The sequence below is a fragment of the Dryas octopetala genome, chromosome 3 (assembly GCF_963921425.1).
Source record: "Dryas octopetala chromosome 3, drDryOcto1.1, whole genome shotgun sequence".
Taxonomy (NCBI): domain Eukaryota; kingdom Viridiplantae; phylum Streptophyta; class Magnoliopsida; order Rosales; family Rosaceae; genus Dryas; species Dryas octopetala.
This window is the reverse complement of record NC_141368.1, coordinates 16,556,920-16,580,002: the sequence shown is the minus strand read 5'-3', so window position 1 is coordinate 16,580,002 and position 23,083 is coordinate 16,556,920. Positions and strand designations below refer to the sequence as shown.

The following is a 23,083-nucleotide window of genomic DNA, read 5'->3' as shown; positions in this document are numbered from 1 at the left end:
AATCAAGTCTTTTATTACATGAGGTCCTTTTCACTCACATGAGCAGAATTTCCGGGTCAACGTACCTTGAGACACCCGTTTGCAGCTGCTCCCTCTTTATTTTAGTACGTTCACATGCCCAAATGTAATACGAATGGGGATAGATCTTGCAAAGTCTTTGCGAAGTCTTTTTTAATTTCTGATTAGCTATTGTAAATGAAAAACAGAAACTAAATATATCTATAAATCAGAATTAAGTTTGGCTACTCTCTGCCTGCACATAGTGGAATTTACAAGCTCTGCTGCTTAATTTTTGAAGATTCTCCAATTCAATCGATCTGTGAGTAGTTATATACAAGCTTGGTTTCATAAATATTTCTATATATTTTCTCGTTTTCACATAATATATATATACATGCTCGAAATAAAATGAGTTTGGAAAAGTGACAGATCAAGCTGGGATGGCAGCTGCTGTAGTCGTCCCTAGTGCAATTGTTCTTGAAGTTCTTAACGAAAATAACTATGATCAATGGAGTGTTCGGGTTAAAACCTACTTGATGGCGAAAGATCTCTGGGACGTTGTCGAAGCCACCACTGACCCTTCTAAAGCCAAAGAAGAGGAAGCTGAATTTAAGCTATGGAAGAAGAAAAAGGCGAAAGATCTCTGGGACGTTGTCGAAGCCACCACTGAACCTCCTAAAGCCAAAGATGAGGAAGCTGAATTTAAGCTATGGAAGAAGAAAAATGCCGAGGCTCTGCATGTAATCCAGATCTCTTGCGGGACTGCGTTGTTTTCTTTTATCGCTACCCTTAGCACGGCCAAAATGGCCTGGGATACTTTGGAAAAGACGTTCAAGTACACATTACGCCCAAAAAATATAGGTGATCGAACCTTATTTAATTATATCGAATACCTTAAGTGAATTATTTTATCATGACAACCTTTAAATGGACTAATCAATTATTTACTTAAAAAATACAAAAATTTGAGGAATGATAGATTCAAACATAGAACTATTAATTATAATCGATTCATGAAACTGACGCAAATGATAACTTTTGATTTTTTGGAACAATATAAGCCTTACTGTTTTAAGGTAATTCACAATATACCTGGCTGATCGATTAATTGGATCATATAGCAATAAGAAGAAAAAAAATTCAATGGTACATAACATTATTTGTAACATCAAGAATTCTATTTTCAGAGAAGAGAGAGAGACCTCTTCATACCGCAACCGATGCGAAGGAGGAGGAGTTGGTGCTAAATGAAGACAATGAAATAGAAGCGACTAATGGTACGTATTATATCTATGTATCCACTTAAAGACTTCTTTTTGAATATCAACTAAACCTCTTTAATTATTAAATACACTCATATATATATATAGCAATCTTTTCAATGCCTAAGCATCTCCAATACTACCATGTCATTAGGTGTGTCATTGTCATATTTTGACACATTTAAATGATAAAAATATAGAACGTACTTTGGCAGATATATGGACATTAATGGTGATGTGAATTTGGATGTACAAAACAATGGATTGGCACAAAAATGCCATATATGCCATATACCATTGGAGGTCAGTAGGTCAACTAGCTCTCTTTTGGAAAAATGACATGTACTTGTGTTGCCAACGTCAAAAACAATTTTCAATTCTTTTACATAAAAAATCTAGTGAGTTCCTATGTTTTGGCAAAATACCAAATATCAAACTTGGGACCATATATGACGTGGAGAATAGGCTGAATAGCAATAGGAGCATTTGCATCCCCACATTCTGGTGGTATTTGATTAACTTTTGATAGGCCAAAACTATATTGTGGCATTGACATGAACATTTTCAGACCGACAGTATTTGGGTCACCCCATCTCTCTAAATTCTGATTTCAGTAATGCCCGTGTATGATCGAAGCCGTTCACTTTTTAGATAACTGGTCTATTAAAGATCATTTCTGCAAAAAATCAAATCAATCGAAAATTGTTTAGTTATATAACTATTGTCAATTAAATAGAAAAAATCGATGGTTTCTGATTAAAAAGTAATTTTTTGACCAAATCGTTGATTTTTTCTATTTAATCGACAACAGTTATATAACCAAACGATTTCCAATTGAGTTGATTTTTTGCAGAAATGATCTATAATAGGTGATCTAAAAAGTGAACTGTTCCGATCATATACCGGCATTACCGAAATTGCGATTTTGGGAGGTGGGGTGACCTTGGGGTACCCCCAAGGGGTGACCCAATTAAGTACTGTCCTTTTCAGACTTATTGCAGATACCATATAATTTTTTAGATATTTATTGAAAATTTCCCAAATGGGAGTCAAACTCTTTCGTAATCTCCAATTTTTTAATTTAAATTTATTTTCACTTCTGTGGATTGACTATTCCAGTTTTATTTAGTTTTTTAAACTTTCATTTAACTTTTGTAAGATTTATAAGAGTTATTGAGATTTATTAGTATAATATTTAGTATTATTTAGAGGATTTAGGGATTATAATTTAGGATTAATTAAGTGTGTACCGTGTGGTATCGTTATTTAGAGTTTATGGTTTAGAGTTGAAGTCTTAAATTTTAGGGTGGGTTAAATTAATTGCTACCCAAAATGAGAAAAATTATTAACCCAAACTCAGCTGGCCCAAAAATTAAGCGCAAGGCCAAAAATGTATTGTTAATGTTCATCACGCACACTGTTCATCGAGTGCACTGTTCACTGCGTAAGTTTTTTTTCTTTTTAAATGCTTCAAACAGCATCATATGCATCTACATGCAACAATAATTTTTTTTTCTTTTTAAAAACTTCTAACGATATTAAAAAAACATCTGCAGATGGTGCATCTGCAAGCAAAAAAACTTTAAATTAATGACACAAAGGAGCATCATATGCATCAATTTCTTTTAAAAAAAAAAATCATATGCTTGCAAATGAATCTATAAAACAACATGCAACAATATTTTTTTTCTTTAAAAAAAAAAAATCATATTCTTGCATATGCATCTTTAAAATGATTCAAATGATATTTAGAAGCATCATGCATCTGCAAGAGTATCATATGCATATGCAAGAGGATCCATATGCATTTCTGCATCTGCAACATGATGAATCTAAGATGATTCAAAAGAGGACCTACAAGATGCATCTGCAAGAGTATCATATGCATATGCAAGAGGATCCATATGCATTTCTGCATCTGCAACATGATGAATCTAAGATGATTCAAAAGAGGACCTACAAGATGCATCTGCATGCATATACCACAAAACACAGGTAAATATATATGCTCTCTTTGTCAAAATAAGGAATACGCCCAAAAAAAATAGGTGATCGAACCTTATTAATTAAATCGAATACCTTAAGCGAATTATTTTCTCATGACAACCTTTAAAGTGGACTAATCAATTATTTACTTAAAAAAATACAAAAATTTGAGAATGATTACAATCGATTTATGAAACTGACGCAAATGATAACTTTTGATTTTTTGGGGCAATATTAGCCTTACTGTTTTAAGGTAATTCACAATATACCTGGCAGATTAATTGGATCATATATAGCAATAAGAAAAAAAAAATTCAATGGTACATAACACTATTTGTAACATCAAGAATTCTATTTTCAGAGAAGAGAGAGAGACCTCTTCATACCTCAACCGATGCGAAGGAGGAGGAATTGGTGCTAAATGAAGACCAAGAAATAGAAGCGACTAATGGTACGTATTATATTTATGTATCCACTTAAAGACTTCTTTTTGAATATCAACTAAACCTCTTTAATTATTAAATACACTCATATATATATAGTAATCTTTTCAATGCCTAAGCATCTCCAATACTACCATGTCATTAGGTGTGTCATTGTCATATTTTGACACATTTAAATGATAAAAATATAGAACGTACTTTAGCAGATATATGGACATTAATGGTGATGTGAATTTGGATGTACAAAACAATGGATTGGCACAAAAATGCCATATACCATTGGAGGTCAGTAGGTCACCTAGCTCTCTTTTGGAAAAATGACATGTACTTGTGTTGCCAACGTCAAAAACAATTTTCAATTCTTTTACATAAAAAATCTAGTGAGTTCCTATCACTACAACAAATATGGGCAACACTCACCATTTTTTTCCTACATCTATTGCTCCATTAGCAACTAAATTGAGTTGGCTAGACCAATTGCCACTATACAGAATATGGGCAACACTCACTAAAATGCTGATGGTTGTACAGAATGGGGTGGCTATTGGTCTTCAGCACCCCCAAAAATAGTATGGTTGGCTAACTTCATCAAACCTGACATTGATGTAGACAGCTAGCAAACCAACTAATGTGGCAGTCCAATGCTAAGTGAATCAAACCATTACTGTTTTGTGGAAGCCTTAGTGGCTGAATCAAGTCACCTTAGAGAATGGTTTCTGAAGTAGTTGCACAATTCATTACTGAAGTGGCTTAGGAACTGCATTTTGCAATGGATCTAGCTACTAATATTTGCAAGCCTCACCTTCATTTTATAGTTTCATAAAAGCTGCCTTTTGCAATGGATTCAACCACTAATATATAAGAGCTAGCCTTACTTTCATTTTATAGTTGCATGAAAACATATATTGGAATAGAAATTAATTTGAAATTTATGAATTTGTAAATTAAGCACGTTTTGCAGTACATGATGTAGAGCATTTCTTTTATGCTATTCTTGGAAAATACAGTATTTACTGCATGATTTTCAACCTGTATCATGTGCATTTCCAAAGGATTGGAAAATGCATATATACTAAGAACACTTGACACACAAGTGAGTTTACAAACAAAATTGGAAATTAAAATGGAACCAATTGTACCAGATAACCAAATTGAAGCCAACTGCATATTTATATATTGTAAGTCAACCATTACATACCATAAAATACTTTAAGTGTTCCAAACTTGTTGACCAAAACATACTAGACCTATCAGCCTGCCATCTCCTAATCATCACATATTAAAAATCATTCCCCTAAACAAAAGGTCCAAACCGAACCAAGTAGACAGATCAAAACATTGAACACATCATCTTTAACCAAACTTGCTGTTATATACCAAGACCATCACCTAAGTATAAAGCAGCAAGTTCACTCAATTTCACCTCAAGGGGACTATGTTCACTGAACTAAAATACCAATCAAAATACTAGAAATAGCTTTCTTACTATGATCATATCACCCTGCTCATGGATTAGCTGACATCTCTTCTCCATTGTCAGAAGTGGCCCTCATTTCAAATGTAAATTAACTGTATACAAGCTGCTGTGATAATGAGCATATAACAAATACAGAAATCTGCAAGAGAACCAAAAAATCATATTTCAGAGTTAGAAACATGCCATTATCGAAGTAATTAATTAATAGAAGTGAAAACGTACCTTTTGATCATTACCATAAATGGAAAATCATCAACAGACTCTCATGCTAGTCCTAGATCTTCAACCTTATTTCATAGTTTTGATTCAATCTATATGAATAAGGAAAACATTCAATCTAAAAACAGAAAAGTAATAGAGCATAGCAGGGTTAACATGCAAAGTAGACCTTGTAAGTACATTAAAACATATATAGAATCAATTATAACACCTAAATTCTCAAATTACTTACACAATAATAAAGAAAATCATTGGACACCTAGAATTAATTATAAAGGACTAGTTCACTACGTCAACATTCCAACTAATTGGACACATTAGATGAAAATTGATAAGATAATAGAGGAAGAAGACAAACATACAAAATACAAAAGCATGAAGCATGTAAACAGAAAATTAAACTACCTGGGAGGTCCCAAGCCTCACACTTTCTGAGATAAACAACTGCTACAACGTTTGACATGAAACTAACCAGAAACCCTTCAACATAGATAACACTTTCTTCATATGTAGGATGAAATTTGAACTCAGGAGGAAGATTCTCCTGCATTGAATTCTTATTAGTTTGATCGATTAGAATCCCAAACCAAGTACTGAATCGTTAAATAAATTGAGCAAAGCAGCACCTCCAGATCAAAAAAATAAATAACCAAATAATCAATTTATAATCAAAGAACAAGAAGCATCAGCCTGAAAGTATACCTACAAAAGTCAACCAGAACAAGTGAGAAATACATTTGAAAACTTTAAAAAGCATACCCCACAAGATAAAGTCCCAACATTTATCCTTATTAACCTGTTGTTGAGTAAAAGAATTTTATTATACTTCTAATTTACACGCAGAATATAATGGTTTTTTCCTAACAGTATACATACAGACCATATATAATGATGGTATATATGCATATCACACAACTCTTGTTATGATTTCCCCTAGCCTAGCAACTGTCCTTGCATATATGTGCATTCCAGCCTATGTGAACAAGAAAGAGTAGTTAGAAAAAGGAAATTAATCACATTAGTGCAGACCAATGGCGTACTCGATCATAATATTGAAGGTTCAAAGCTAAACACATAACAACCTATGAGTGGAAAAACTGAAATCAAGCGGACCTACTAAATGTCTGAATTGCAGGAACATGTAAGATTTCAACGTAGAAAACTAATCAGAGATACTAAGATTGCACGAGGAATAAAATCAGTGGGCAGAATAATGAAAGTATTCACCTCACAAGGAAAATCACATAAACACATTTAATTGTATAATGACTATGAGTCCTTCACCATGTGAAGGTGTAGCAAAGCCCAACAAGGTTATATGCGAGTATAATAAAGTGTTGAGTGCATCTGAACTTAAAATCATATCTTCAGGCATTGCATAGATACATCAAGAATCATGAAGCATTGAACTGAAAATTAACTTATTGTATTTGAGCCAACAAACTATACAGCTTTTTTATCATCATCATCATCATCGTCACAGATATAGTTAACAATGTCCTGCTAACATTGATTTCAAGAAAAAAAAAATGTCTGTGATAAAGGTATTATAGAAAATGTACCACAGATTTCTTAGCGAGCTACCCCATATCTTAAAACTTTCATTAAACATTTAAGTCAGTATAAAAACTATAAGATTCTGAAGTGGTTATGGGTTAGAAAGGAAAAGGAAAAAACTAAGATAATGTCTCTCAATCAAGAATGTATCCACCCATAAAACATGGGCCACTCTGGGGAAGAGTGGGAAAATTAGCAGCTAACATAGCACCATCAGAATCTACAACAGGTGTCACTACACATCACCTGTAAATCAAATACTTATACAAAAATAATAATAAAAAAGATTAGAGATTTGCAAAGAAGAAATTAACTTGTAACATAAAAATATACACTTTTTTCAGAAAACAAAACATCCCATCAGAAATCTAACATCCAGGCATTAAGCCAAAAAAAAACTGCAAAGAACAAAAGTTACCTTTTCCTGCGTTTGGGCATTAGGGCTTCCAGGACATCTTCGATTCTTTGGGAAAGGGAAATCGAGAGGTAGGGACGACAGAGAGGGAGCTGAGCGAGTGGCTGCTTGTATTTTGAAGTATTTGGGTTTGGGCTTTAGGGTTTTGAAAAGGTCGAGAGGAGAGAGCGAATGAGGGATTGTGCTCTTGGGTTTCGATGTAGAGGGCCATTGAGACAGAGAAAAACACAGAGACAGAAACAGAGAGAGCGAGCTAGCGAAGGAGTTCGAGAGGGAGAATTTTAGGGCAAACTAATTTGTCAAAGTGAAGCGAAGAGGGTGAAGAGAGGGATTGGGAAGGATTTTAGGCAAACTAACAATGAAGTAGACAGATTAGACCAACTAATTGAAACTCTCAATTGCAGAGAGGGTGGTTTAGCACCTCCAGTGTCAATTAGGCGTCTCCCATGTCCTCTCTCCTATCTGTTTGATTATTAGGGTCATATAATATGTTAAGCTACTCACATTTTTTTTTTTTTGGCCAAGGTTAAGCTACTCACATTAATTATAAGGTTTATGGGTTGGATCTCACAGTGTATTGGAGAGTGTGCCTCAGCAACTATTAATTATTGAAGGACGCTATGCAGACCACTTTTAGCTATTGAGTTGATCACCCTAACATATTTTGTTTAATTTTTTTTTATTTTACCCTTTATTGCAAAAACATGATGAAATCACTTAGATTCATTCAGTGGTCATCTATCGAAACATCCATCAATGTTCGACAAATAAGTGTCGAATAAATACAAATATTTCGGCAAATAACTGTCGAATGTCTTTTTCATTTCTATTCGGTAGTTATCCACCGAATAACCACCGAATAATCCATCAATGTTCAACAGATAACTGTCGAATAACTATAAATATTTTGATAGATAACTGTCAAATGACCTGACAAACAAAATTTAAATTTTTTGTTTTAAGGGTAAAGTTGAAATTTTAAAATAGGGTGGTCAACTCAGCAATTTAGGGTGGTCGGAATAGCACTGGCCTTAATTATTGCTTAACCCTCCAACTGTTATGCAATTAGTGATTTCACAATAGTGTAAATTCCTTTTATTTCATTTCCCACTGTTTAAGCAGCTGATGCTCAATAGTTGCACCAAGTACCATTTTTAATAATGGTTGGTTAGAATAATTAGTCACCCCATAAGCCATACCCATATACATTAGTTAGTTTTCACAAACTAAAAAGGGGGGTGCCATATAGGTCAAAGGCAAAACAGTGTATATTGACCAAATTTTTAAGCAATTGCAATCTGCAGCAAATTTGGTTTAAAAAAAAGTGAGCATTGCTCACTTTTCTTGTAGTGTATCATTTGGCAAAATGCCAAATATCAAACTTGGTACCATATATGAGGTGGAGAATAGCCTGAATAGCAATAGGAGCATTTGCATCCCCACATTCTGGTGGTATTTGATTAACTTTTGATAAGCCAAAAACATATTGTGGCATTGACATGAACATTTTCAGACCGATAGTATTTGGGTCACCCCTTGAGGGTACACCAAGGTTATCTCATCTCTCCAAATTTTAATTTCAACAACGGCACTGATTGTTTTATAGTCGAAAGACTCGCGAGAGCTACATGCTTGGGGTAGGCTTCAACGAACCTACCTGGATCAAAACCGTTCACTATTTAGATAACAGGTCTATTAAAGATCATTTCTATAAAAAATCAAATCAATCGGAAATCGTTTAGTTATATAACTATTATCAATTAAGCAGAAAAAATCGATGGTTTCTGATTAAAGAATAATTTTTTTTACCAAATCGTTGATTTTTTCTATTTAATCGACAACAGTTATATATAATCAAACGATTTTCAATTGAGTTGATTTTTTACAGAGATGATCTATAATAGGTGATCTAAAAAGTGAACTGTTCCGATCATACACCGGCATTATCGAAATTGCGATTTTGGGAGGTGGGGTGACCTTGGGGTACCCCCAAATGGTGACCCAAGTACTATCCTTTTCAGACCTATTGCAGATACCATATAATTTTTTAGATATTTATTGAAAATTTCCCAAATGGGAGTCAAACTCTTTCGTAATCTCCAATTTTTTACTTTAAATTTATTTTCACTCCTGTAGATTGACTATTCCAGTTTTATTTAGTTTTTTATACTTTCATTTAACTTTTGTAAGATTTATAAGAGTTATTGAGATTTAGTATAATATTTAGTATTACTTAGAGGATTTAGGGATTATAATTTAGGATTAATTAAGTGTGTACCGTGTGGTATCGTGTGTTATCATTATTTAGAGTCTATGGTTTAGAGTTGAAGTCTTAAATTTTAGGGTGCTTTAAATTAATTGCAATCCAAAATGAGAAAGATTATTAATCCAAATCCAACTAGTCCAAAAATTAAGCGTAAGGCCAAAATGGTATCGTTACTGTTCATCACGCACACTGTTCATCGAGTGCACTGTTCACTGTGCAAGTTTTTTTCTTTTTAAATGCTTCAAACAACATCATATGCAACAAATATTTTTTTTTTCTTTTTTTAAACTTCTAACAATATTAAAAAACATCAATGACACAAATGAGCATCATATGCATCAATTTCTTTTTTCTTAAAAAAAAAAAAAATCATATGCTTGCAAAATGAATCTATAAAATGCAACAATATTTTTTTTCTTTAAAAAAAAAATTATATTCTTGCATATGCATCTTTAAAATGATTCAAATAATATTTAGAAGCATCATGCATCTGCAAGAGTATCATATGCATATGCATTTCTGCATCTGCAACATGATGAATCTAAGATGATTCAAAAGAGGACCTACAAGATGCATCTGCATCTGCTAAAACCAAACTAAAACAATGAACAAAATGACCTAAAACATCTTCAGATTAGGAAATATAGACTAAAAATAATAAAACCTCCATTGCACCAGGTTAAACAAACAAAAACAAAAAAAAAAAATATTGATAGCTCAAACTAAATTCAATTTATTGAGAGACAAAAAAAATAAATAACCATAGATAGATGATGATGGGAAAAACATGAGAATGAGAACTAAAAAAATATGAAATTGAAAAAAAAAAAAAAAAACAAGATCTAGCTAGCTATTCAAGATTCATAATCAATAAACAAACAATTAAATAAAAATAAAAACAAATAATCTGAAAAATGTCAACAAAGAATCAGATTGGAAAATTATGAACACGTACAAATGAAGTAGCTAAAAGTACAGATCGAGCAGATCTGACCACACTACAAAAAGTTCTCGAAGTTCCTTCTCGATTCAAGTGGTTGCTATATTTACAAGAAGGGTCGAGGTGGAGATGGTCGCCGCCATCGCCGACGCTGGGCTTCTGGGACAGCCAAGGCAAGCAACTTGACGGAGAGAGAGAGAGAGAGAGAGAGAGAGAGAGAGAGAGAGAGAGAGAGATTAATAGATATTAGACATATAATAGATTGAGTTTTTACTTAATATCTAAATTAACTGGATCCCTATTTAACAATCTTCTAATTCAAGACTTGAAAGTAATTTATAATTATACATTAGTTTAAGCTTGTGGCCAACATTTTGAAGCTAAATCTTAAATTATAAAGGATAAAAATATTTAAAAAGAAAAAGTAGAAATTCAATGAATTAATTATCCAGAAGTTTTGACTTTATTTTTTGTTTATCTTTTATTTTAAATAACATTTGTCCTGAATTGAAGTGTAGTTACGAACACAAAGAAGATGCCGGACTATTTTTCTTTTTGAACGATGCCGAGCCAATTTTAGTCAATGCTAAAAGAAGGAAATATTATGGGAAAATATAATAATAAAAATAATAAAAGCTTGGCAGGATATGGTAATGATGGCAGCGACTCTGACTTATTTATTTTATTTTATTTGATCTAGATGACAGCGACTTCGAGCGCTATGAACCTTTCTTCGATTGTATAGAGACGGGTTATTGGGATGCTGCAAAAGAGTTTCTTACAGAACATCCCAACGCAGTAAGAGTAAGAAGTCCTCCACCAGACAGAGAGACAGCTCTTCACTTGGCAGTCAGATATGGGCATGTGGATATTGTGAAAGAGTTGGTGGGGTTGATGACAGGGGAAGATTTGGAAATAAAAGATGCTGATGGTGACACAGCTTTTAGCGATGTCTTTTACACAGACGGACCCATCCAAATGGTTCAATGTATGGTTGAAAAGAACAAGAAATTACTTGGCATCCGCCTTCGAAATGGTCAGGACAATATAACTCCAGTTCTTATGGCTTATATTAGGGACCATTTTGAAATGGCTCAGTATCTCTACTCTGTCACTCCACTTGAAGATCTCAACGGTCCCAATGGCGCTGAACTTATTACCCGGTGTTTTTATACCAAAGACTTTGGTAAGAGTTTCAAATAAATATCACTAATGCGGTAGTGCCTTAAGGCCCTTAATTAATCTTTTTCTTTCTTCGTTTTTCACTATACTCTAGATTTTGCGTGGAAGTTAATTAAACGTTGTCCAAACGTGATCACTACTATGAACTATAATGGACAAATCCCATTATGTGCATTGGCTGGTATGAGTTCTGCATTCTTAAGTGGAAGCCGACTTACATTATGCGAACAATGGATCTATAATTGTGAGTATTACACTCTCATTTCTCTTAATAATTCTAACTATTAATTTTTTAAATGCTCGTTCAAGAATCATCCTTAAAAAATAAAATTGCTCATACATCATCTTTATCTTCATATATTGTTCAAAAGATACATAGATCATTATCTAGTAAAAGAAAATTCTGGCTTAAACGAAATAGTTTAATGTATAAATTGGGGTTATATTCTTTTCTTAATAGTTATATACATACAACCTACTCGAATTATCGACGGTGAAAAAGAGTCGACTCCTTCGGTTAATTATATTTCTGTAGATGTTGTACAAGACCATGATCAAGATGATAATCAAAGGAATCTCATTTGCTCAGGTATGTTGTTTGTCTAAAGTTCCATTTGGTTTTAGCTAAATAGTAAAAATTGAACTCATTTTCTTAAACGCTAGCTTTTGCCTTTTAATTTTTCTTTGCAGTGATTTATTTGTTATTTTGTCTGTACTATATTATTTCTTTGCAGGAATTTTAAACCTAAGGTCTGTACTATTAAACCACTCATCCTATATCACTCGATCTAAGACTCGTGTGTTTAACTCATGAACGCTACTCTGTGAACCTGGTTTTCTTATGTGACGGTTAACAAGTAGGGTTCATAAAACAATTTTAATGATAAAATTATAATCTACCAGCTATAAATTAGACATTCCCTACTGTAAAAACCTCTACTTGTGTCTTCTCAAAAAAAAATAATAAAAAAAATAATCTACTTGTACGCGCGCTCTATGTCACCACAACCACAATACATAAGCATAGTGTGTGTGTGATCCATCTAGTTATATTTAAAGAAAACTTTTTTTTTTTTTTTACATTAGAAAAAATCCAAATTAATGATCCTAATTCTAATCATGACCCTACCTTTCCTCACCATTTGAACAAATGCTGATGAGTTTATATAAAGTAATTATTTTTGGTATAATATATAAAGTAATATTAAGAATTTTTTTTAAAGTCCAGTTGAAAAATAAGGCTGATAACTCAGCTTACACGCTGCAATGCACTCCCAGCCTAGCCCACTTTAATGAATGAGTGTGACATAGAACCCATCGAGAGCTCGGTAAACAGTACCGAGCGCTCAGCACTGTTCATCGAGTGCTCGGCAATTATCATTGTCTGACAGTGACAATTATTTTCATTGTGCAACAATAGCTATTTAAACTACATAAAAATAATATTTATAGATATACCTTATGTCTTTTCTTACATAAACATGTAAAAAACTAATGAACCCAACATACAATGATCGACTGTTACTAATACGCTATTAAAATTAAGAAAATAAAAACCATCATCCATGTTCATGATCAATATGAGGTTTTTGATGAGTCAATTAACTTCCCATCTAAGAAAATAAATATTAAAATTAAAAGAAGAAAAGCCAGCAACAATATTGAAATGAAGTTGCTTCTAAGCCAACATTCTATCTAAAAAATAAATATTAAAACTAAAAAAAAAAAAAAATTCAAACAACAATGATTTAGAAAGTTTTTTTTTTTTTTTTTCAATTTATATGTATATTTGTTATAAAAAAAAAATTATATGCTCAGTAAAAATAAAATGTCAATTAACTAATCTGATTCGTAGGCATAACCTGCAGTACTACACGAAAATTAGCGGGTGGGAGAAAAAAAAAAATTAGTTGTCTTTTTGGGACTAACAGTAGTAAATTAGTCTAAAGCAATAAAATGAGACTGCTACAGTGGCCTACTGGAATACTTTTATTACATCCCATTCTTTCATTATAGTACTAGATTTCATTACCCCGGCCAAAACAGGCAAAAGACTCCCAAAAATGACTTAGTACTACTATTCCACATTTACGACCCTTATTCGCCCAAGACCCAACACTGGACAACAAACACTGGACCGGACACCGAACAAAGACCCTAATGCACTCCTAACCTCAACCCAAACTTCCAAACAAGCTTTACAAATTCCTCGTTTAAATCTCATCATGCTTAATATCGATTTCACAACTTTCAATTTTGTCAATTTCACACATTTTTTCTTGGTATTAACCTCATATCCCTCATCCAAACGCAACATAAAAAAATTCTATAAACAAAATTTATGGGTGTATTGTTTTTTTTCCCCCCTTTTGCCAACATATTTCGATTTGTAATGCATGCAGTTCCCTGGCCCAACAAAAAAAAGATTTGTGATGCAGTTAGAAGTCTATTCCGAGGACTTGTTGCGAATCTCCTTGAACTTTTGGGTATGCCACATTCACATGGTTGATTTTATTTTCTTCTCACTTAATTTTATCTTAACCATTAAATATTCTTTGAAAACATTGTTAATATATTTTCTACTATTTGCAATATCAAACTAGGAATATACAATCGCATATATGAAATGAAATCGACCCACGTTCGAGTTCTTGAATTAATACATTTGATGTGCGAAGTGACAAACTTGGAAGAAGTACAAGATATCACAAATACAGCAATCATCCAAGCCCTAAAACGAGGGCATGTTGAGTTTATTACTCATATATGCACAGAAAAACCAAACCTTTTGAGCGATATGTGCGATTCAAAAGGCAGGAGCATCTTTCATTGTGCAGTTGAGTATCGTCAAGAAAAGATTTATAGCCTTATACATGATCCCGAAGTGAAAAAGGATGAAGTAATTACCCGTCTCGATAATTTGAATAATACTACACTACATAAAGCAGCAAATTTATCAACTGCTACAGCAGTTCAAGGTGCAGCTTTGCAAATGCAAAGAGAACTACAATGGTTGAAGGTCAGAATCTCTCTCTCTCTCTCTAAATATGCAAATATATATATAGACCCCTTTTATCGTGGGATTTCATAAATAATTTTATTTGTGGAATCCTTTATAGGGCTCACCCTATATAGTATTTCAACGATCCAAACCGTCTATTCTAAGTCTATTCAAAGATCATTCTTTCAAAAAATTAGCCAAATCGGAAATCATTTGCTTATCTAACTTTGATGAAACAAATACACGAACCAAATATTTTTGACAAAATCGTCTATTTGTTTGATCAAAGTTAGATAGGCAAAAAATTTCCGATTTGGTTAATTTTTTGCAAGGATGATCTATGAATAAAAACTTAAAAAATAAACTGTTCAGATTGTTCAAAAACTACATGGAGTGGGCTCATCTGCCTCATCCCACATTTAACACTAAATGTGGGATCTTACACTAGGTTGAAGCTCCCTGTATATATATAAAGCCTTTTCGTTAAGGGAGAGCTTATTTAAGGGATCTCTCATGAGGCCCAATCCATGAAGTATTTTTATAATCAAAACCATCTTTTTTATTTTTTTGTCTCAATTGAAGGATTTTCTTTGCAAAAAATTAGAAAATCAAAAACCATTTGACCGTTGATTAAATAGTCACAATTTCAAGTGTTTATTGAAAAACATTTTGTTCATCTATTTGTTTCATCACAATTAGATATCTTAATGATTTCTGATTTTTCTAATTTTTTGTAGAGATGATCTTTGAATAGATACCAACAAAATAGACAGTTCGGATCGCTGAAATCAAACATAGAATGACTCTTATGAGGGATCCCTTAAATAAAATATTTGAGAGATCCCTTAACGGAACGAGCCTATATATATATAATTAAGGATCCTGAGAGTATATAACTTGGTTCTCAAGTATTATAGTCCTAAGTTTTTAAAACGAGTTAAGCCATTTTTATTTAAAAATTGGGTTGAATAAGAGAATTTAAATATATATACAATGAAAATGATCAAAACATTTGAAATAAACATCAAAATACTTTTGATAAATAAACCAACCCGCTAGGGTTAAAAGTCTGTGAATATAACCTTGTGGAACATACACAGATAAACAAGATGTTTAGAAGCCAACCTAAGATATATATATATATATATATATATATACACAAGATAAGCAACCCATGTGTAGAGTGATTTAGCCATTAACAAAGTAATGCAACAAATTGGGCTAATGACTAATCACCAAGTAAGACGATAAGCTGAGAAGATGTCCACTTGCCTTAAAAGAAATTAACTAAACCAGATTATCAAATGTTAGAGGTAACATGAAGTAAGTGTCACACCCTCACGATCTCAGTCTAGATCATCAATCATCGAACCATCTGCACTCACAGTGTCAGCCTTGGGTATGCAACAAATTAATGCACCCACCTTGAATATATCAAGAGATTAATGTTACTAATAGGGATGGCAAAATTCCCCGCCCTCGAAAATCTCCGTGGGGACCCGCCCCGATTAAGCGGGTATGGTAATACCATCCCCGTCCCCGCCCCGCCCCGTATACCCGTTTAATAAAAATATTATATTATATAATTATATTTTAATTTATTATCTTAATTTTGGTTGCTTATCTTTAAAATTTAATAATGTTATCTTTATGATTTAGTGTTATTGTAATATAATATGATGAATTTTAATATATTTCATCTATTATATTACATATTTATGTTAATTTGGTATGTTCTTAATAAAAAAATTATTTTTTAAAAAAATAATAGGGGCCCCGAATACCCCCGATGGGGACCCGATTACCCGACGGGGCGGGTATGGTATTGGCAAACCCGCCCCAAACCCGCCACATTGCCATCCCTAGTCACTAATCAAGCATTAATCCCCCAAGACACCCAAGGCTGGTTGAGCATTTTGAATTAAATTGACCGGGTTAGATCAGAAATAATAAATAGCGGAAAACATGTGAAGTAAAAACAAGACTTCTTTATAAAACTAACCCCCAAGGTTACGACAGTTCATTGCAACCTTGAAGAATTACATAATTAAATTCGAAATACATAGCAAGTATAAAATAAAGATTTCAAAACTACGCAAACGTATAATCAAAGTAAATGACTCAAAACCATCTCCAATCAATGAAGGAAAAATCAACAAAACATACTCGACACGAGATATCAATTAAATAACAACACCAATTGAATCCAGGAAGTTGACAAGTCTCAAGATGCTGCTTTGCTCGAGCCTCATCCAAGTTCGTCTCTTTATCATGCTAGTACCTTTAAAAACATCCAATAAACAAAGAACACAAAAACAATGTAGGGGATAAGCATCTCATACGATCATAGCTTTTCCTTAGGATACCCTGACTAGTTTGAAAATCACAAAACTTTTCCCAATGAAAATCATAGTTAAAATCATTTTCCATCAGATTCTTAAATCATCCAAAACAAGTTTTTCAAACATTTCTTTTCAAATCCCTTACAAAATATTTATGACTCGACTGTACAGCAATATAGTAAACATGCATATATAAAAACTCATAAATAACAATAATATAGATAATCGATACACATTAGGTACGACTATAATGTCAACCGCAAAAGACAGCTACCATAGCAAGAGTGTCTTGGTAATCAGAGATAGGAACTCGAGATTAAGAAACTGTATCAACTGGATCAATTATAAGCCCTGGCTTCGCACAAACACACGGCACACGTGATAACATGGCTAAGCATTGCATAACGTAAGTGATCAATTCTTCTAGAAGGTTTAGGGATTTGAACCAAGGTCACCGACAAGGCTACCCGAACTCTCAGACTAACAAACAACAATAGCATGTTATAATAATCTAAAAACACAAACACACACAAAGTCCATAGTCAGGAATGTAGGATAAATCCCCCTACCTGAAATCCAATGCTCTTCACGTTTTTTTTTACATAGCCTATGCATCTCCATCCATCTCGAATACATCGCCTTTTTGTCACGTTACAAATAAATCATTCGGTAACTGATATTCCTAGTGTCCGACAATACTACAACTTAGTGAAAAGTTAAGTTCAACACAATCTCGTTATGACCCATAATTTTATGTCACACGCCCCTAAAGACTCTAGTCCTAAGTGGACTAAACTCTAATTTTTAGGGTTTCTAAGTTTCAAGTTAATTTTAAAGTCAAACCACTTGACTAATTGCCTTGGTTTAAAGCAATTCCAAAAATTAATTTATATTAGAATAAATCAAACCTAAGTATTATCCAAATAATCAATTAATTAGTATTTCTCTAAGATATTCCACTAATTAATTAAGCTTGAATAATAGACTAAATCCAATTTAATCTCTACAATAGGACTTGTTAAACCTAAAAAGTTATTAGCCTTTAATTAAATCTTCAAATTAAGGTTACAACTAATCTTGCTTAATTAACCAAATAAATTAAGCAATTAAATCTCCAAAATAAACCTTGACATGCTTAATTAATAAATAAATCCTACTTAATAAATCTAAGCATGCAACATAATATTAAAGTCTAAGAAAAATAAATAAAAGACTTACCAGGTTGTAGACCTCCAAAGTTAGACTCTACTCCTAAGGGTTCCTCCTTCTTGGCAAGCTTTTCAAAAGAAAACTTTTAAACTATAAGAATTTCCTTCTCTTTTGGTATGTCTCTTCTTAGAGAGACTCCCAAAGAACCATGAAGTGTATCTCAAACTTCACTTGGTGGTGCAAGTAAAAATGAAGTACAAGGGTCTCTATTTATAGGCACAAAAGAGCGAGAAGTTTCTCTAATTCTCCAATGTGGGATATGATGCTCAAAAGTGTGAAAAACACACAAAAAGTTAAGTTAGGTCGCAAATAACCTGGCGGGTCACCCAATTACATAAATAAAACGGAGTCGAGTCGCCCGTTACTGTGCACACGGGTCAAACGGAATTAAGGCTGGGTCTGATCGGTTCCTTTTAAAGGAATGGACGGCTATGATTAAATCTCGTTTAATGAGGTGGAATGGCTAGGATTAGATCTGGCGGGATGATTCCGTGCAACGCGTCTCACAGCAGCTCCCGTGAGCTTGTCCCTTACGCTTAATTACATGGCGACACGTTAGCCTGGCTGGGCGAATGGCAGCGCGCCACGTGGGTGGCTGCCTGCCCAATAAGCGTCCTTTTTCATTTTATTTTCTTTTCCTCTTTTTCCTATTTCTCCAAATTTAAAAATTCACCAAAAATAGCTCGGGATTCCAAATAATTTCTCGAAAAATCCTACGGACTCTTAATAATGAATACTAATTTCCTATAGTCTCAAAATAGTTAAATCACTTATAGAAAAATTATGAAAAATCCTCCTCTCATAATTTAATTCTGAAAAATGAAAATAAATAAAATAATCATCAAACTCTTGAATTTCCTTTTCCAAAATTCACTTCCACACAACTAAACTCAAGAACCACAATCAAAGGTCTTTGTTAGTCAAAACAAAGTTAAGGAAAATTCTAATTCCTTTAAACAAACCTTAAGAACAAGGTTAAAAAGACTTAAGTAGCAAAATTAACATAAGCAGAAAATTCAGGGTGTTACACATAGAATACAATAGAGGGTAAGCATTACATCACATATGTTCATTGCTTCCACTCAGGGGATTCCCATGTTAGGTTTAAAAATAATAAGGCGAATATTTAATATATATATATTTTAACCGTGCACCGCCAAAACCGGCCGAACCACATCGGTAAAACACCGTAAAAAATTGTGTTGACCAAAAAATGTCAACACCACAAAGAAAACCAAACCGCACCGGTTCCTTCCGATTCCGGTTCCACATTTCATTTAATCAAACCGCACCGCATAAATAAAACAAATATATATTTTCATATTTTATACCATTTTTATACATATATATACCATTTTTATATACTTTTTATACATTTTTATACTATTTTTATATACTTTTTATACGCATTTTTATGTTCATTAACTTGTAGTTGTAGTCACTGATTGTATAATTATATTTGTTTTTAACTTTTAAGCTTTAAGCACTAAAACAAAGTTCAATGTGTGAGCCTTTTTGGTTAAATTCATTGAATCAACTTGTAAACTTGTTTTTTTTGTGCCAAAACTTGTTAATTAGGTTGGGTTTGCATCATTAAAATAATTGGGTTTAGGCTTAAAAAAACAAAGTTGAAGCCCAAAAGTGCCAATATGAATAATAATAGCCCATTAGGCCCAGAACCGTAATAGAGAACCGCACCTTGAATAGTTTGGTTTGGTTTGGTTTTTCTCCTCCCTTCCCGGTTTTTAGCACCGAACTGCACCGTATAGGGAAGTCCTGCGCGGCGCACAGTTCCGAGGGTGAACCGGGCCGAACCGCACCACACCCACCCCTACTCTCTGCAGGACGTTCGTTCTTTAGTTAAAGAATGGACATATGTGTTTTATGGCTTTTATTTTCACCATTTGATCTTAAACTTGGCATGATTTAATTATTTAGAGTATAAATCATCAATCGAGACATATTCCTTGGTTTTAACTCTCATGATTTTGAGTTCCCGTTCCTCGATTAGAATTTAGGTTTTAACTCCTAAGTTTTGGGCTACCATCCAAAACTCGAGAGTTAACCTAAAGTATAAACTCGAACAATAATTCCATACCCTAAAATATAGAACCCAGTGAATAATGACAAAATGTCATAGAAATACCCATGTCCGTTCTTTAACTAAAGAACGGACGTTCTAAAGAGAGAATATGCGTATAAATTTATATATATATACACATAAAGCTAGTGGAAAACAGTTTGAAAACAATGCACCACAAAAACAATATATGAATACCAATAATCAGTGAGTACTAGTACGTAAAACCATTTGCATGCTCACTCAACTTTCGCAAAATCCGATTTGTGTGTCAATGTTCCGAAACATACCTAATGACCTATCGCATAAAGGCCAACTATCTGTACCGATAAACACAACTCGATAAGGTAGTGAAAGTATTCATTCCTAGTAGATACCGCCTCGACTAGAGACCACAAAGGGACAATCGACTAGTCAGTCTATATCCTCTAGAGGTTTATGGTTAGTTTATAATTGAGCTTTTGGGTTAAAGATTCAAGACCTTCCAGTCTAACAAAAAAAGAAGAAGGTATATTTGTAATTATTTATGTATTATTCAACCAAAAAATAAACCTTTCTTTTCATTTTAAATTGACACAAAAAGAGTAAAGAACATATAACATGATGATACATTCAAAACTGACTTTCGAAACTATGAAGATTCGCATGACAATTAATAAATGAGAAGAAAATACAAATAAAAAGGAAATCAGAATTAAGATATTTTATTTAATTTAATTTCTGATACAAAAGTAGCTCAATTGTTTGAATTTGTGAGGCCAAACAGTAACTTCATAGTGATATTCATGTTCACACCTCAAAACTTTGTGTTCAATGAATTGTAGGAGGTGGAGAGTATTGTACCTGCTAGAATTCGTGAACATACAAATTTGATAGATGGTTTGACAGCACGTGAGCTATTTACTAAGAACCACAAAGGTTTGGTGAAGGAGGGAGAAAAGTCAATGAAAGAAACAGCAACTTCTTGTACAGTTGTAGGTGCTCTCATTGTTACCATCATGTTTGCTGCAGCATTCACAATTCCTGGTGGAAATAAACAAGATACAGGTGTTCCCATATTCTTAGATCAAATGGTATTTATGGTTTTTATAGTATCAGATGCTATATCACTCTTTTCTTCCACTACTTCAGTAATGATATTTTTGGGAATCCTCACATCACGTTATGCAGAAGATGATTTTTTCAAATCCTTGCCCACAAAAATGATATTAGGCCTTTTCAGTCTTTTTCTCTCTATTGCCACTATGATGATTGCCTTTTCTTCAGCCCTTTTGATCCTGCTTCATGATAAATTAGGGGCTGTTATTCCAATCATCTTGCTTGCTAGTGTTCCAGTTGCCTCATTCATATGGTTGCAATTTCCCTTCTTGGTTGAGATTTTCATTTCTACTTATGGATCAGGAATATTTGATAAGAAAGTCAAACGTCGGTAGTCGGTACTGAATTTCTAAAGTTATCTAATGTTTATGTTTGGTTGTAGTACTTTTTAAGAAGTTTGTAATAAAAAGACAATGTATGTGCTTAGATCCTCTAATAAAATAAAATGCAACTCCAATTTGTATTTTCGAGTTACACAAAATTCTGTAATTTTTAATTTAGATATTCTATTTTCGAAAGTTACACATATTTGCGAAACTCATCCCGATTCTCCAACCTTTGAAAGGTGTGCTGTTCTGCCTTTCATAAAATCTCAATAATCCAAGTGAGAGCAAGTTAATTTGCTCACCACTAACTTTAAGTGGTGAGCATCACCACTGCATTACATGAGTGTCATATGTCCTCTACAGTAACAATAGTAACTATAGTTAACTTTTTAAAATTAATACATTAAAATATTATTATTATGAGATAAAAAATAAATTTAAGAATCAGAAAATAAAACTAAAATAGGACAAGACTCATTTCCACACCCAAAGTTATATGATACAAGCAAGTCGACTGAACCCATTGACCATTTATGGAATAAAATTGTAAAACACAGTGACCATTATGAAAAAACAAAAAAAACCCAGGAGAATTATTATATAATACAAAAATGTTTGAATGATTTTTATAAAATTGGCTATAATTTTTGAACCTATACCAAATTATCTTCATTTTAAAAAAAAAATAACTATACCAAATTATCCAAAAAGTTAAAAAGAAGAAGAGAAAAAGTAAGAACAAAATGCTCAACATTCTTTAGAAGATAACGACTAGTCAATCATTGGAAGCAATTAACATTATATCAATTATTTTGTAAATTAATTAAAAATCTCTTTCATACATTCTCCTATATATACTTTCATGCCACCCCATTCCACTTTTGACCGGTCAACTCTACATCTTTTCTTTAAAAACAACCCACCAAAGCCATCTTCTATATATCTCTCCAATAATTTTGTGAACTCAGCAGCTCATAGTTTGAGAAGGAATCATACGATTCGTACGAAAATTATCAATTAGAGAGAGAGAGAGAGAGAGAGAGGAGAGATGGTTCAATTATATACTGATTATTGGAAGTTTGAGATCCGAGAATTCTCAATTCTCATACTTTCATGCAAAATCCAAAACTTACAAATATAAATAGAAAGAAGTGTCTAATAAAGGCTGTGGCCTAAGGAAAACAGCCGTTGCTTGCTTTTCTTTCCCTCAAGAGACTACAAAAGCTCAAGCTGTGGAAACTTTGTCTCCATGCCAATCTTTTTGCAAATCTCTCTCTCTC

General features: G+C 33.1%; 1 protein-coding gene and 1 long non-coding RNA gene across 7 annotated transcripts; one reads left to right on the top strand and one right to left on the bottom strand.

Annotated features, from left to right (window-relative positions):
- The first annotated feature begins 142 nt into the window (after positions 1-142).
- LOC147291392 (uncharacterized) lies at positions 143-21,934 on the top strand. 6 transcript variants are annotated; one of them, XM_086235426.1, is made up of 10 exons: positions 143-319; positions 448-861; positions 1,188-1,277; positions 3,610-3,699; positions 11,266-11,751; positions 11,842-11,991; positions 12,208-12,336; positions 14,150-14,233; positions 14,351-14,766; positions 21,204-21,934. In XM_086235426.1, the coding sequence occupies exons 2-10, from the start codon at positions 537-539 to the stop codon at positions 21,810-21,812; spliced, it is 2,379 nt and encodes a 792-aa protein (XP_086091552.1). In that variant the 5' UTR covers positions 143-319; positions 448-536; the 3' UTR covers positions 21,813-21,934. The 6 variants fall into 6 exon arrangements, with proteins under 6 accessions (XP_086091552.1, XP_086091550.1, XP_086091548.1 ...); XM_086235424.1 differs by having other exon boundaries at positions 430-861; positions 12,283-12,336; XM_086235422.1 differs by having other exon boundaries at positions 430-861.
- On the bottom strand, positions 3,725-7,793 carry LOC147291393 (uncharacterized). Its single transcript, XR_015121070.1, has 3 exons — positions 5,793-7,793; positions 5,391-5,479; positions 3,725-5,307 (listed from the first exon to the last, which is right to left on the bottom strand). It is a non-coding gene; the product is annotated as an uncharacterized LOC147291393 (long non-coding RNA).
- Positions 21,935-23,083: the final 1,149 nt, after the last annotated feature.